Source organism: Artibeus jamaicensis, unplaced genomic scaffold (genome assembly GCF_021234435.1).
Source record: "Artibeus jamaicensis isolate MK-2021 breed Jamaican fruit bat unplaced genomic scaffold, CSHL_Jam_final scaffold_1689, whole genome shotgun sequence".
In the NCBI taxonomy this organism is placed as follows: Eukaryota; Metazoa; Chordata; class Mammalia; order Chiroptera; family Phyllostomidae; genus Artibeus; species Artibeus jamaicensis.
In genome coordinates this window covers 5,104,303-5,120,308 of record NW_026522029.1, presented here as the reverse complement: position 1 = coordinate 5,120,308, position 16,006 = coordinate 5,104,303, and the positions used below count along the sequence as shown (strand labels likewise).

General features: G+C 44.6%; 1 protein-coding gene across 2 annotated transcripts in view; it reads right to left on the bottom strand.

Annotated features, from left to right (window-relative positions):
- The window catches only part of PTPN22 (protein tyrosine phosphatase non-receptor type 22), a 48,938-nt gene extending 44,013 nt beyond the window's left edge, over positions 1–4,925 (bottom strand). For both annotated transcript variants that reach the window (XM_037152462.2, XM_037152464.2), the window contains exon 1: positions 4,694–4,925. In XM_037152462.2, the coding sequence (XP_037008357.2) occupies positions 4,694–4,918 (225 nt within the window). In that variant the 5' untranslated portion in view covers positions 4,919–4,925. The remainder of the gene's footprint in view (positions 1–4,693) is intronic.
- Positions 4,926–16,006: the final 11,081 nt, after the last annotated feature.

Genomic DNA, 16,006 nt, shown 5'->3' with positions numbered 1-16,006 from the left:
TGTATGTGTTAGATTCCACACTCTTTTCAAGTTTAAAACATTAAGACCAATGAAGAAACTGGAAGCTACTGGGTGTGGAGGAAGGTAGGGAACTAAGAGCACGGGCTCAAAAGTTAGAAAGCTTTAGAGTTTCAAACCAGAGTTTCAAATCCTGGCTTTGCCATTTTACAGGTAAAAAGAAGATCACACTTCCCCTTGGAGTTGTAGTGGCTGAGATCATATATGGCAACCTACTCCCTTGACTCCCAGATGGCAAGCAGTCCAGAAACAGGTGTCTATATTATCTTTTATAGTTATTAATTTAAGATGAGCAAGGTAGTAGAGAAGACGATACGGTACTGTAAACTAAAAACTCTTTTGGAAATATTTGGCACTATTTAACCCATTGGACGCTAATATTCTGTGACCCTCTGTAATAACACTTTGGAGGCTCTTGCCTTGGTATATAATCCAAAAACCACATGGACAAACACGTTTATTGCAGGGTTATCAATAATCGTAGGAAACTAGAAATAACCTAAATGTCCAAAGACAGAGGAATAATTTGATTATCTGGGTACCTGCCACATGTCAGTCATTTTGTGTAGCTATTCTATTACCTTCCACGCAGCTCTGCAAAGTGATTGCTATTGGTTCCCACTTTGTATTGCTTTTCTTAAGGTCACACAGCTGGTAAATAGGCAGAACCTGAATTCCAACCCAGAGGTAACTGGCTCCAAAGTTATTATAAGTTCAAATGGTGAAGCAAGAAGACTTGAACTCAAAACTCAGTTGCACCCCCGTGTACCAGCTGTGTGACCCCAAGCAAGTCATTAACCCCTCTGTGTCACTACTTCTTTTTCTGTAAAGTGGAAGTAATAACAGTATCTGCCTCGATGGATTAAATAAGTCACTATATAAGTATTTAAAACAGTTTCTATAATAGGCATAAAAGCAGTAGTTATTATTATGATTATTATTTTCTCATTGTATCAAACTGCATCAGAAGTCATTAATAGATTTTAATCAACCTGATCATTTTGGTGTGATGTTAAGTGAAAATAAGAATAAAAAATTGTATCTGTGCTTATAATTACAGTAATATAAAAGGCATTATATAAATGGATAAGAACTAGAATTTTTCTATACCGAAAAAAATTGTATTTGCTAGGATCTTGGTCCTAGGGTGAATTTGCTTTCTTTTAACCTGCAATAATATTATTTTATAAGAATAGTAACAATAAGGCTTTGGCCTGGCCAGGTGGCGCAGATGGTTGGAGCGCTGTTCTGTGCACCAAAAGTTTGCCGATTCAACCTTCCATCGAGTGTGGAAGGGGGGCAACCAATTAATGTTTCTCTCTCACATTGATGCTTTTCTCTCTCTCTTTCTTCCTTCCTCTCTCTCTAAAATCAATAAACATATCCTTGGGTAAGGATTTAAAAAAAGAATAGCAACAACAGGATTTTTTTAAAAAGAAAAATTCAGTTTGTTACAGCATCGCTTCGATACACCAAGGCTGTGGGTTGGATCCCCGGTCAGGGAACATACAAGATTGAAACAATGAGTGAATCAATAAGTAGAACAACAGACTGATATCTCTTTCTCTCTCTCTCTTTAAAAATCAGTCAATAATTTTTTTTAAAAAAGAAAGAGAGATTTTCCACAGTGTGGTTGCGCACCGCATTTCTGCTATTAGAAACTATACTGACTAGGGCCTTACCCTTCGGCTCGGCCCCTGGAGGGACTCGGCGTTATTGGCTGAAGCACGAAACTACTTTCACAGGCTCTGAAATAACAGATCCAGGTTAAATTTCATGTCTATTGCTGAACGGCTCAGTGAGCTTAGACCAGTTAGTTCAACTCTCCCAGCCTCAGTTTCCTCATCTGTAAGTCAGAGATTATAACTACCTCACAGGATTTTTTTAAGTGTGTAGTAAACACAATAATGAACGTGATATTTCCTTGACACCCCACCAAGACTATCACAGTTATAATGAAATATTTAATAGTGTAACCAGTTGTTCAGTGCCTCTCTGCAACGTCCTCCAGCGCCCGGGAGACAGGCTCCACCGCAGCACAGAGCACTGCACTGCAGCGCCAGCCTCCAGCACAATGCTTTGCACACAGTAAGCGCTCAATGAAGTACTTGAATGAATGCATAAAAACCTTGTAGGAGCAGCCAACGGCAGTTCCAACCACAGAAAGCTCACTGAATTTCGTCTTGGCCCAAAGAAGCAGACCTAAGCATCACACAGCACGGCCATGGGCTCCACAGCCCGCCAGAGGCTAACAGTGGCCTGTGTCCCTGAATCAGTCCTTAAATCTCGGCAACATCAAATCTTGGGGGTGTACATTAAGGGCTTCGGGTGAGATGTGGGACATGACCAGGTGGGACACCCCTCCCCCGTCCCCCAATTTAATGGCAGTGTTTACCTTGCCCAAGCAGGCAAACTGGCCTCCTTCGTCACCCCTTCACTCCCCCAAAGCTAGTCTCTCTTCTATCTCAGCTGAACCTTTAGGTGGGGCCGAGAGCAAGACTTTGTTTTTCCACCGGAGGACATGAGTCAGTGAACAGTGAGGTTCCACTTAATCACCCAAAAATAAGGTCCTAAACCAGGACCTAAAAAAGCAAGGAAGTGATTAATGTAAAAGTCAGGACCGTGATTATTCTTGGGGCAGGGAAGGGCGGGGGTGGGGTGAGGGACCCAATGGGGAAGGAATAGATAGGGGTCTCCTGAGCTCTATCCTATTACTCCATCTGGGTGGGGCGGCTTTCTGTTCATACTTTCACACATTTTACATACTTCTCTAAATGTGTATTGCAGTTCACAATTTTAAACAGCTTGAGGGGAAAAAAACTACAGAAGGTTTGTAAGCAGGGAAAAAATGACCAGATCTTAATTATTAAGAGATCACTTGGGTGTCGAATGGAAAATTAATTGAAGGTGGAGCAAGGCCACAGACAGAGGAAACCAGAGGGGAAGTGACCGTACAGTTGGATGAGAGGTTACAATGACTGAGCAAAGAAAAGGTGAAATATTGGGGATATAGTCTATATCATCATCATCATCAGTATTATTTTAGTCCTCATCCGAGAATATGTTCACTGATTCGAGAGAGAAACACCAGTGTAAGAAACATCCATCGGCTGCCTCCCACACGGACCTGGATGGAACCCGCAAGCTAGTTTTCTGCCCTGACCAGGGGTCAAACGAACCCACAACCACCCAACTGAGCCTCCCAGCCAGGGCTAGTCTCCATTATTTGTTAAAAATACAAGCAGAGGCTGGCTCTGCTCCCTCAGCTCACATCTTACCTCTCTGTGTTGGGTGCATTTGCTCAGGAATCACAGTCCACGGGCAGGGGACTGTCTAAAGCAGACACATAGGCCAGGACGCTCCCCACGCGCCTCCCCACTGACTCTGCCCAGAGGGACTCAGAACTGCCTGGCACTTAGAACACGTTTCATGGCACCATCATACTATCCAAGTAGAGCTGACACAGGGGTTCTGTTATAATAGGTAATACTTCCACCAAAGTGTTTGATCACTAGAGACCTCACAGAGTATTTCCCATGTGTTATCAGGTACCAGTGTATTAACTCACAAGGGCAAAGGTTTTGGCTTTGCTCACTACTGTATCTTCAGTGCTTCGAACTGAACTTGGAACAGCCTCGGTGTTCAATAACTATTACTGAATGAATGGCCACATTTGATTATTCTTGGTACTTAATCACCACAACAATCCTGGGAGGACAGGCAGGACATGAATTGCTCTCCCCATTTTAGAAGTTAGAAAACAGAGAGGAGGGAACGCGTCAAGCAGTGGATCATTTGGTTGGTGACAGAATCATAATTTCATTTCAGGTTTGTACTTCGGTTGCCTCATTTTCCCCATTTCTCCACAGCTGAAGAGCTAAGGTTTGAAGTTCACACACCAGCTGGGAGTACTCCAAAACACATCGGGGGTACTGCCAGGCAGCCTCTGTCGCTGGGTAGCTGGGCTGGAGGGTGCCCGAGGCCTCCTCGAGTCCCCTGCGTCAGTAATCACAGCCCCCGGCGGAGACGCGGGGTTCCTCTCCAGCACCTGACCCCACTGGTTTAGGGGTCCTCACCGCACCCCTCACTTTTCTCTACTCCCCATCCTAGCCCTTCCACCCCTTCAAGAAAAGGCCAAGGAAACCCTGTTATTGTAAAAACACGTTTCCATCTTCTTTTGGTCTTAGAAAAAAATAAAGAACTGCGGCAGCAGGTCGTTTTGGTGCTTGAAGCGTCTTGGCATCCAGGTGGAATCCCGTGGGGAGGCTACATAAAAAGGTCCCGTGAAAAGTTACCCGTGGTCTCTTTCCTCTTCATATTAATTCCAGTTAGTCATCTGAAGCATAAGTTACACCTCAGATCCCAGGGAATGCGAGACATTCAATTAATATTAGCACTTACACACCTGGAATTATGTATGTCTGCTGTAGATTTCTAGGCAAACTCCAAAAGCTAGCAAAGAAAATATGAAAAACCAGTCCCTTGGAGAGAGTATCTAAAATATGCACAGAGCTCAGAGAAGTCAAACTCGTAGGTTGCCTCCTTCCGCTCCGCCCCTGAGCGGGGTCTGATACTCACTTTATCTCAAGAGCAATTTAGTCTCTGGGAGTTGGACCACCCAAGTCAGCTAAACAGTCCCCGCAACTACCCTGAGGCTGTCCCACGGGGGACTCACCAGAAATTCACTGGCAAACTCCTCTCTGCGCATTTTCTTGTTTTGGGCCCCATCCAGGAACTTCTGCAGAATCTGCCTCTGGTCCATGCTGCGGGGCGACAGAGATCCTCTGTGAGCGGGTGACCGGAGGGCATGTCCCGTGTGTGTCATGGCCGAGACACCGGCAAGAAGCCACTGCTGCAGCCCGAGCCGAGCATGTTGAAGACTGTGGTTTACTGACTTCATCACAAGCCTGAGAGGAAATTAGTATGTAACCAGCCTCTGTGGTCACACAACAAAGCCATCCTCTCCCCCCCGGGCCCTAGCGCCTTCCTCCTCAAGGAAAGAGTCTGGTTACACCTCAAGTTTTTAGCAAACAAGACACTAACCAGAACATAAAGTGTGGTCAGCTAGCTCCGAAGCTGTTCCACTCCAACAACTCTTTTTCTTTCTTTCTTTTTTTGCTTCTTAGAGAAAAGGTCTCCTGCAGGGATTCTGCCTCTGCTTGTTTCCCCAGCCCGCACAGACGCCCTGTTAACACCTGTTTCCTCACGTCCCAAATGAACCCCTGCCAAGGCCTGTTAGCCCCAGGAAGGGAGACAGAGTCTGTTCGGAGTTAAGTTTGTTTAGAGGTTGTTGTCGCTGTGATCAATGGCAAGCTCCTGTTCGTCGGGAGAAGGCATTTTCACTCAGAACTCTGAAGCCTGCCACGCAGACCTCAAACTCTCTTTCAGATGAAGCCAAGCCAGCAGCTCCCGACAAAGCCGGTGCCTGTCCCTGGCCTGGGGAAGTCCTGGCCTCGCTCAGGGAAGTGTGGTAGATTTCGGGACCCCCAGGACTCCCCCTCCCAGTACCTTCTGGGCTTCACTTGGGTTCTGGATGTGAAGCCTGAGAGCAATCCATTGAGGATCCAGGAGCACAGAGGTCCTCGCCACCCCCACGCTCCCCCCACCAGGGGGGAACCCAATCAGGAAACTGGCATGCAGTGAATGAAGGACACTATGAAGGAACAGAAAAAGAGCAGATCAACCACCTTGCTGGCAGCGGCTTAACTTTCAGGGCGGAAAGCCTGAAGAACCGCTTCTTCTGAGGCCGTAGCTTAGGCCTCAGAAAAAAAGGCCATTGTTTCAGGAAGCCACTCTGTGTGTGGCATTTTGACCCCATCTGACAAGCAGGTGGTTCTAGAAAAAGCTTCCACATTTCAACCTGCATAAATTGTCTCCTCTTTGCATACAAACCTACCCAAGAGTGTCTCATTCAGCGTGAGAACAACCAAAAATCAGCCTATCGCCTCTTTGAGGGCAGATTTCAATGGTTGTATTCACAAAATTAGTCTGAAATGGTCCTGGAGAAAACGTTTAAATGTGCTGTGAGGGCTTCCTCTAGTTATTGGCAATCCCCTCTGTTTTGCAACATTAACTCCCTTCAGGAAATCATGATTCTGAACACTATAGGCTGCATCCACTTTGCTGAGCCCCACGACCCAAAAGGAAAAGTCGCTGAGGTGCGCTGCTTAGTGGCAATGTGAAGCCAATAAAGAATTTTGATCCCAATCCACATAATAAATTAAAATGAACCATAATTCTTCCATAATATTTGTTGCGAATAGGACAGTATTTCTCAAATCATCCCCTTTAACATTAAAAGAGAGTTTCTTGCTGCTCTAAATAATGCAATGTTTCATTTGTCTATTTTAACACATAAAATATATGGCAATTTTTTAAAGGCCAAAATTTCAAGGTCACAGTAGCTAAAATCATGTAAAACTATGTACATGGGGTTTTTTTCTTAAAGAGTTTATTCATTTTAGTTACCGGGGAAGGAAGGCGGAAAGAGAGACAGGGGAAGGAAGGGAGAAAAAGAGGGAGAGAAACATCAATGTAGGAGAGAAACATAGATTGGTTGCCTCTTGCACGCCCCCTACTGGGGACCTGGCCCACAACCCAGGCATGTGCCCTGACTGGGAATTGAACTGGCAACACTTAGGTTTGCAGGCCAGCACTCAATCCGCTGAGCCACACCAGCCAGAGCAAACTATGTGCATGTTTAAATGAAGACAAAAAGATGTAAAAAAGAATCAACTGTGTAAGTGCTGGAATTAAGAATGTTTTAAAAAATTCTTTTAAAAAATTACTATATCATTTTTTCAAATAGAAAAGAAAGACAAAAATCCATTAATTTGTTCAAAATATTTACTGAGTACCCACTAAATGCTGAGCACTCTACAAGGGGCTGGGTATTGAACAGTGAACAAGACAGAATATGCTGAAAAACATGATTAACCAGTTAATAAAGCATCTCAGAAACTAAAGAAATGGACTTAATTACTGATAAGACTATTCCAAACTAACTTGCTTATTTTCAGAGTAGCAAGGCTTAATCTGAAAAAAATGATTTTCTGTATTTGGACAAAAAAGAGGTATATACAGTTTTATAATCTAAGAATTCCTTCACTTCCATCAAAACCAGAACTTTACTAATGAATAAACAAGAAGATACCTAACAAAATGAAATTTACATCTATTTTCCTTGGGCCCATATTTCAGAACAATTTCTTTCTTATATTCTTGGGGAGGGAGAAAATGGAGACAGGTACATGAAAGAAAAACTTGCTTAGACTTTTACCGAAAAGATAAGGATCTGAAAATAATGTCTTAACAGATCGTTTCCGAAGCAAATACTGATTCTTAAGTGTCTCTTGGGCTCTATAGAAACATCATGAAATTACCAAACCTCAAAAACCCACTTAGCAAAAAGGCCATTTCCTGAGCAGACCACTCAAGCAAGGAAAAAAAAAAAAAAAAACCCAGAAGTTGAAAACAAAGAATGTGTTTTGTTTTAAGCAAATCTAAGCTACTCCTTAATTTTTCACACTTTCTTCTGCAGGTTTGTGTTGCCTTTTGGTGGAGACTCTCATGGGAAGATCGAGAACAGAGGAGAAGAAATGAATCCTGCAGCAAAGAGTGTCAGGCACCTAAAAACTGTTTAAGAATTTACAGCGAAACATTTGAACCCTCCTGGCCCAAGCCCTGGGCAAACTCAACAATTCCGTGCGGTGAAAGCCTCATGAATTCTCTCCATCGGAACCGTCAAGGGTGAGTTCTAGTGGGAAGTGAAATTGGGAATCGGCGGCTGGACAGCCAAAAAGGAACGTCCCACTGCTCCCTCGTGGGGCTCTGGTGTTCGTTCAGAAGGAAGATGCCTGCAGAGGGCCCATCACATTGTCACTGGTCCCAGGAGGGGGTGTGCCAGTTTAGGGAGATATAGCATCGCAGAGGTCAGGGCTTAGATGACAAAAACCTTGAACCAAAGAGAATGTCAGGGGAGATTATGAGGATGAGGACACTCGTCATTGGGTTTCTCGGAATATCCTCCTCTCTCTACGAGGAGGCGTATTTTACCCTGGGGAAGCCATTTCCCCTACGTTCCAGTGTCACTGATTTGACATGAGCCGCGTGTACTATCTGTGAAACACTCAGTGCTTCGCAAGCATCCTTGGTCAGCAAGCCTATTGGTCCTTCCTCCTGGATGTCTTTTAGATTCCACCCACTTCTTCCAGCCCAGGTTCACCAGCATTCCCCTTTCACATGCGGATTCCCAAAGCAGCGGGCTCTTAGTTACCTTCCTCTCTCTCTATTTTCCACTCTAGTATCTACTGGTTACCAAGGCAGGGGGAGAGTTCTTAAAGCCACTTTAACCCGAAGGACCAAAGTACTTACTAGTACAAAGTCTATGGGAACAAGCCCGACTGTCACCAAGCCAATTCCTACCAAGCGTCCCCACCCAGCTGGCACCAAGCCATTTCCTTTCAGGAGTCCCCGCCCAGCCTATCCAGCCACATCACCCATAGACCTTCTTCATTCAACTGCCCCTTCTTCTGCCGCTTCTCATTTTTCTCCCTAATGTTCTCCAAGATGGAAATAAAGCCGTAAATCCTTGTTACTCTTTTCTTCCAGAATCCTGTCCCCATCTCCACCTCACCACACCCTTCTCTGAGCCTGAATCCTTTCTGTATAAATCTTTATATTCAGCTATAGAGGTTTTCTCAGTTGCTTCACATGTTCCTTGTCTCCCGCCAGTTTCTTTAAGAGCTTATTCGAAAGAAAACACACCAAAAAAGTGCCCCCTGTAGTTTTAAGTTTATTGATGGCAGTGACGGTTTTTTCCATGCATTTGTGTCACTCATAGGGCTTAACGTGGCCACAAGCACACCTGACAGAAGTGTACTGAGATGACAGCGTGCTAGAGAATGAGGTCTGGTGAGGGGTCCCCGCTGACTTGGCTGCTCGCTGCCTCAGTGACTCCAGGTCTCTTACCTGACACAGTCTATGCTTGTCGCCGGCGAGGTGCTTGTGCTATGCCAGGAGCAGATGGGCTTTCCCTGCAGGGAGGAGGTCCAGGAACCTGGCAAAGGGGCCTCCCAGAACGCGGCAGCTCCAGCAGCAGGGCCGGTCTTACAAAAGGAATGGGGTTGCTAATGAGACCCACGGTCCAGCCCTGGAGGGTTGCAATGGCCTGGAAAAAAAATATGGCCTCCTTTATTTCCACAAGAGACCTTCCTTTCTTGTTTTATAACTAGACATGGAAGAGGCTTATCAACCTCCTCTAATGAAGTTTTTCGCTCGCGTTTTCACTTCACCCAGAGCAGGGGCATCACCTACCTACCTTCCAGTCTGCTTCTTGTCACTGCAGCATTCTGAGACTCTTCACGCTCTTCTGTTCACCTGCTGTGAATTTCAGAGCTTCCCACACACAACACGGGGACTCCAGGAATCATACTCTGCCTTCGTGTTTCTACACGATCCTCAGGAGGCGAAGGTCAACTAACGACTTGCAGTGGAAGCAATTTACTTTTCTTTTTTCTTTTACTAGCCATGCGGGACTCTTGGTGAGGTTTGGTTGCATCTTGTTCAAAATATAATCAAACTCGAAGCCTCGTGTTTTGCTTAATGTTCATCTAGCCTTCCTTCCTTCCTTCCTTCCTTCCTTCCTTCCTTCCTCCCTTCCTTCCTTCCTTCCTTCCTCATTCTGAGATCCATGCACGTACAAGAGTACGGGGAACAGGGGAGCTGCAGAAGTGTTGCACAAATTATTGTCATTTGAGGATCCTTTAGTCCACCAGGGAAGATAAGTGTACAAAGAACAATAATTTAAGGCAATTTGTGATAAGAAACGTGGCACAAACCAAAGTTTAAGGTGCCAAAGATCATTTCCCGTTCAGGTTGTCTGGGTAGTGTTCATGGAGGAAGTGGCATTTGAGTTGGATCTTAAAGATACAGAGTGAGAGAGAAAGCTGTATGAAATGGACAGAACAGTATGAGGGACAGCTTAGTGACTGGCTCTATGGGACTGGAGCACTGGTCATGTAGGGGAGCCTTGAAGGATAAGACTAGAATGGGCTGTTGGGGCCAGACGGCCAGGGAAGCTTGAGTACCGTGCTGAAAAGTGAGGCTTTAGGCCTGGCTGGTGTGGCTCAGTGGACTGAGTCCCAGTCTGTAAACCAAGGGTCGCCAGTCAGGTGACATGGCGACAGGTCGATTCCCAGTCAGGGCACATGCCTGGGTTGCAGGTTCCCTGGTGTGGGGCATACAGGTGGCAACCACACACTGATGTTTCTCTCCCTCTCTCTCTCCCTCCCTTCTCCTCTGTCTAAAAATATATAAATAAAATATTTTTTAAAATAGTCAGGCTTTCTTTGATGGGCAGTGGAAAACCACTTAAGAATATTTTTACAGCTTCACTGACGTATTGCTGACATACACTAAATCATTTCTAAGTGGACGATTTAACAAGTTTTGGTATGTGTAGGCCCCCAAGGAACCATGACCACGGTCAAGGTAATGAACACACCCAGTGCCCTTCAGAAGGTCCACTGAAAGACTGTGAGAGAACAGCAATGAAAACAATGCTTTGGGAGAATGTTTCTTGATTTCAAATAAGTAAATAAATAAATGCTCACTTCTGATAAAATTTTGAAAGCGTCATAATCAATCTCCTTCAGTGGTATGTACAGTATTTGGGGCAGAGGGGGGAGGGAAGTTCTTTTTTTGTTGTTTTTAAAGATTTTATTTATTTACTTTTAGAGAAGGGGAAAGGGAGGAAGAAAGAGAGGGAAGCCTCAGTGTGTGGTTGTCTCTCATGCGCCCCCTAATGGGGACCTGGCCTGCAATCCAAGCATGTGCCCTGACTGGGAATTGAACCAGCGACCTTTCGGTTCATAGGCCGGCACTCAATCCGCTGAGCCACACCAGCCAGGGCATGTACCATATTTTGCTGTGTATAATGCACACCCACATTTTTGGCCCAAACTTTTAAGAAAAAAATTTGTCATTTTAATTTTTAATTCAATTATTTACTTATTTATTCCTATTTAGAAAGAAAACCAATTCTTGTATTCTAGGATCTTATTTTTAATACAGATATCATTATTACTTTCTAGAGTTATACTTTTAATTTATAAGCATAAATAAAAGAATTAAAACATTTATATAGATACAGAATTAGTACTACCCAGGTATAATGTGCACCCTTACTTTCCCTCACAAACTTGGGCAAAAAAGTGTGCATTACACACGGCAAAATATGGTATATGAGGTCTATCCAGAAGGTATCCAACCAGGTAATATGAAAAATAGAGACATTTATTGACGAAGATACAAGAAACATTGTAACAAGACAACGATGTCACAGTTCATTCAAAACAGGCACCTTGGGACCTCACGCAGTTCTCCCAGTCACCATCAACTGCCATGTCATATTTTCCTGAAACTCATCAGAGGTCTGAAATCTCTTCCCTTTCAAAGGTGATTTTTAGTTTGGGAAAAGACATAAGTCTCAAGGTGCCAAATATGGGCAGTAGTGGGGCTGAGTCACCTGGGCGATTTGATGTTTCAGGTCTGCACGAGACGTGTGATGCGTGAGTGGGCATGTTGCTGTGATGAAGCTGCCAATCACCAGTTGTCCATCGCTGCAGCCTCCTGAATCACCCGAATGGTTTCCACGGAGGATTGTTCAAGCTTAACGCAAAATCTGATGCAGATCCATTGCTCTACTCGCTCGTTTTGAATGTGATGGCCACACAGTACACGGGCTCACTCTACTGGCGTCTACTGCACTAGTACAGTGCAGCCATCATTGTTCACACATGTGCATTCCAGTCCACTCTTCTTAGCTGCCAGGTTACATCGATGTCATGCAAACTGTTCTCATTATATATTAACAATGGTTAGACACTTTTCTGGACAGGCCTCTTAATTTCATAATAACTCATAATGAGTTACACCCTATCTAAAAATGAATAAAACCACAGACAAAGGAACCACAGCCTTGGTCAGTCTGGTGGCAGACTGTGTAGAGGACAGGCTGGAACTGGACAAGCCTAGAACAGGAAAACCAACGGAAAGCTTAACTAGGAGGCTTTACCTATAGCTCAGGCAGGTAGTGATAAACTCTTACAGGAAGAATCAGAACAGCCCTGGCTGTTGTGGCTCAGTGGACTGAGCACTGGCCTGCCAACCACAGGCTCACTGGTTTGATCCCCAGTCTGGGCACATGCCTAGGTTTCAGCCAGGTCCCCAGAAGGGGGCGTGCGAGAGGCAACCACACATTGATGTTTCTCTCCCTCTCTCTCTTTCCCCTCTGTCTACAACTAAAATAAATAAAATGTTCTTTTAAAGAATCAGAACAAAAAGGAAGAAAATATGTGATGAAGACTAGTTGGGTGAGTAGAAAGGGAAAAAGAGAAAAATGACTGAGGTTCTGAGCTAGTTGGATGGTAATCAGAGACCCTGTGTTTGTAGGTATGTATATGAAGAGATTATCTGTTCATAGTCTTACAAACAGTTTTGCAAGTTAGGCTACATGTGCATTTACAGGTTTCGAATCTGCTCCGCTCTCCCCGTAGCTCCTCCCGGGTTTACACCACTACAGCTCTCCTGGCCTCCCGGGAATCTCTCAGTCTCCCCCAGCCCCTCTTTTCCTTCTGCTTGCTCCGACTCTGTCAGAAACCAAACACACAGAAGAGTCACGGTCAGTAGGTAACTGCAGGGAAAGAGAAAATGCAACTGCAGCGAAAGAGAAAATGCTACGGGCTTGCTACGGGCTTCTACGGAAAGTGCTATGAGAAGCCCGAATCCTGGTTTATTCCCACAAGGTACCGACACTGACTTTCTAATGGGAAGTCACAAGTGTGTCGTCAGAAAAACAACCTCAAAAAAAACTTTCCCTTTCAAAGGGCTCAGCAGATCAGTAAGCACACATTTCCCATTTTTCAGAGAGGGAAAAAAAGGGAACTGAACAGACTGCATTACAGAACAGTGGGAAAATGAGAAAGGATGGGAATGTGAAAATCACAATCTCATTGCAGCCCGTGGGGCGAGACCCCCCCCAGCTCTTCCGTTCCTCTGTGACAGGGGTTCCTCTGTGACAGGGGTTCCTCTGTGACAGGGGTTCCTCTGTGACAGGGGTTCGTAGAACAACAGGGGTCACAAGCTGAGGCAGAAAGGCCCACCGCCTTCCTCACACAAGCACCTCAGCCTGCAGGATCTCCCGGGGCCACAAACCACCGTCTTCATTTCTAAATGGAACTTGAGGTTCCCACACGTCTCCACATGATTTCTGTCCTTCGGGATGAAATTCCCACTTATGTGGAACATTGTAAGTTTATTTCCTAATGAAATGATAGCGGAAATAAGATTCAATATGCAGCCATTGTGTTTACAATGAACTTTTTCAATATATATTCTGCATTTTGAGACATAGGCTTATATTGGGTTGGTCAAAATATTCATTGAGTTTTTCCATAAGATGGCTCTAGCAGTGCTCAGTTGTTTTCAACTTCAGTCCAAACCTTTTTTTTTTTTTTGGATTGTACTGTGACATCTGTCATATCAACCTTTTAAAAAGTTATCAAAATTGGTGAATTTTTGTGCAGCTATTTTAATACTGAAAGTAGAAGATCTGCAACATTTTTGGCATATTATGCTTTATTATCTCCAGAAAGGTAAAAATGCAACAGAAACGCAAAAAAAGATCTTGTGTAGTGTATGGAGAAGGTGCTGTGACTGATCAAATGTGTCAAAAATGGTTTGCAAAGTTTTTTTGTACTGTTGAAATTTTGGCCAAATAATTTTTTGCTGTGGAGCTGTGCTATGCATTGGAAGCAGTTTAGCAGCAGCCCTGGCCTCTACCCATCAGAAGCCTATAGCAGGAGATAGCAGACATACTCAAAATATCGAACTCAATAAAGTTATTGGTGAAAATGAAAAATACATCTTTTATTTTAAGGAAAAAACATAACGGACTTTTTGGCCAACCCAATATATCAACTGAGATTGCACTTGGTGAGAACTGGTTCGAATGCATAGACAGAATTTTATATGATGAACAGAAAAGCATTAGTCAAAGTGAAAACAGTGACATTGCCTATGAGGTCAAATACCACACAACTAACCATTTTGAGTTTATAGTAATGTAAGGGACGAAGGAATACATGAAGTATCTTCAATCGGTAGAAAGAAAGGTAATTTCTACTAAAGAGAAATATGAAATCCCATTTCTGGCTTGCTAACCTATTGGAAGTTATACGGTAACAGAGGAAAGAGCCTAACATGTAAAAAGTCAAAACTTCTAGTTCAGATGGCCGTGTAGGCAGACATGGCACAAGCTCATCAAAATTACAACTAAAATATAGAACAACCATCACCCAGGAGCATCAGAAATCGAGGTGAATGGAAGTCTGACAATTACAGAATTGAAGAAGCCACACCCATCCAGACTGGTAAGAGGGGTGCAGAAGCAGAGACTGCTGGCCCCACACCCATGTGGGAAAAAAATCAAAAGGGATATCTTGGGAGCAAGGAGTCCCAGCGCCAAACCAAGCCCCCCAGCCCAGGGTTCCAGTGCCAGGAAGATAAGTCCCCACACATTCTGGCTGTAAAAGCCAGCAGGGATTGAGTCAGTGGAAAAAAAAATGCTGGAGTCCTAAGCGGTCCCTCTTAAAGAACCCACACACGGACTCACCTACTCAGACTCACTCCCTCTGAGCTCCAGCACCAGGGTAGAAGCCTGAAAGTCATGTGTGGTGTGCAGGGAGAGACTGGAGTGTCTGGCATTGGGTGAGCAGGGGCCATAGGCCCTTGGCTAAACCTTCCCCCACAGAGCCGGTAGACTGGTGCCATATCTGAGACTCCATCAACCCGGCTACCACTGTGTGACCCAACTCGGAGATCCCCAGAGGCTGTACCTCACCCAAGTTACAGGCCCACCCAAGCTGTTTTTCTGTAAGAATGGCTGGTCTTGGCTCCTAAATCAAGCAACAACCGGCTTCAGTGAGCCCCAGCAGCGGCCAGATTACATTCAGTTTGGCCTCACCTGAGAATCTCCAAGCCCAGCACAAGTAGCAGCCATCTCAGACTACTTTACAGCTCAGCAATGTGGCCCCCAGGAAAAACACAGGTAGGGGCTGACCTTGGCCTGCAACACCTGGGAAAGGCCAGGACCACTTTCTCCTGGGAAACCCTAAGAAGCAGACAACTACAGACCACACTGGAGTACCACCAACCTGCCCCTGTACAGCTGATCCTCCACAGAGGGCAGAAGTTGGTGGTCAGTGGTCAGAGCCAGTCCTTGAAGCTGACTGGCCTGGGTAAACCCCTCCCCTTGATCTGCCAACAGCATCCAAGCCTCAACTACAAGAGGAGGGTGTACTCAGCCCACACAAAGGGCACACCTTAAGTACCCAGCTTGGGTGATTGGGGGAGGCTGAGCCACTGGACCCTACAGGACACCTACTACATTAAACCACACACTCAAGACATGGAGTCAAAGCAGTTCTACCTAATACACAGAACCAAACACAGGGAGGCTGCCAAAATGAGGAGACAAAGAAACATGGCCAAAATGAAAGAACAGGTCAAAATTCCAGTAAAAGAGCTTAAGAAAATAGAGATAAGCAATCTATCAGAGGCAGAGGTCAAAGCACTGGTTATAAGGATACTCAAGGAACTTGGTGAGGACCTCAGCAGCATAAAAAAGACCCAGTCAGAAACGAAGGATACGCTAATTGAAATAAAGAATAATGTACAGGGAAACAACAGTAGAATGGATGAAGCCAAGAACCAAACCAGTGATTTGGAACATAAGGAAGCAAAAAACAACCATGCAGAACAACAAGAAAAGAGAATACAAAAAAATGAGGATAGAAAAAAATAGCCTCTGAGACAACCTTAAGAGGTCTGATACTCACCTCAGAGGGGTGCCAGAAGGAGAAGAGAAAGAGCAAGAATTTGGAAAATTATCCAAAAAAACAGTGACAGAAAACTTCCTTAATTTGAT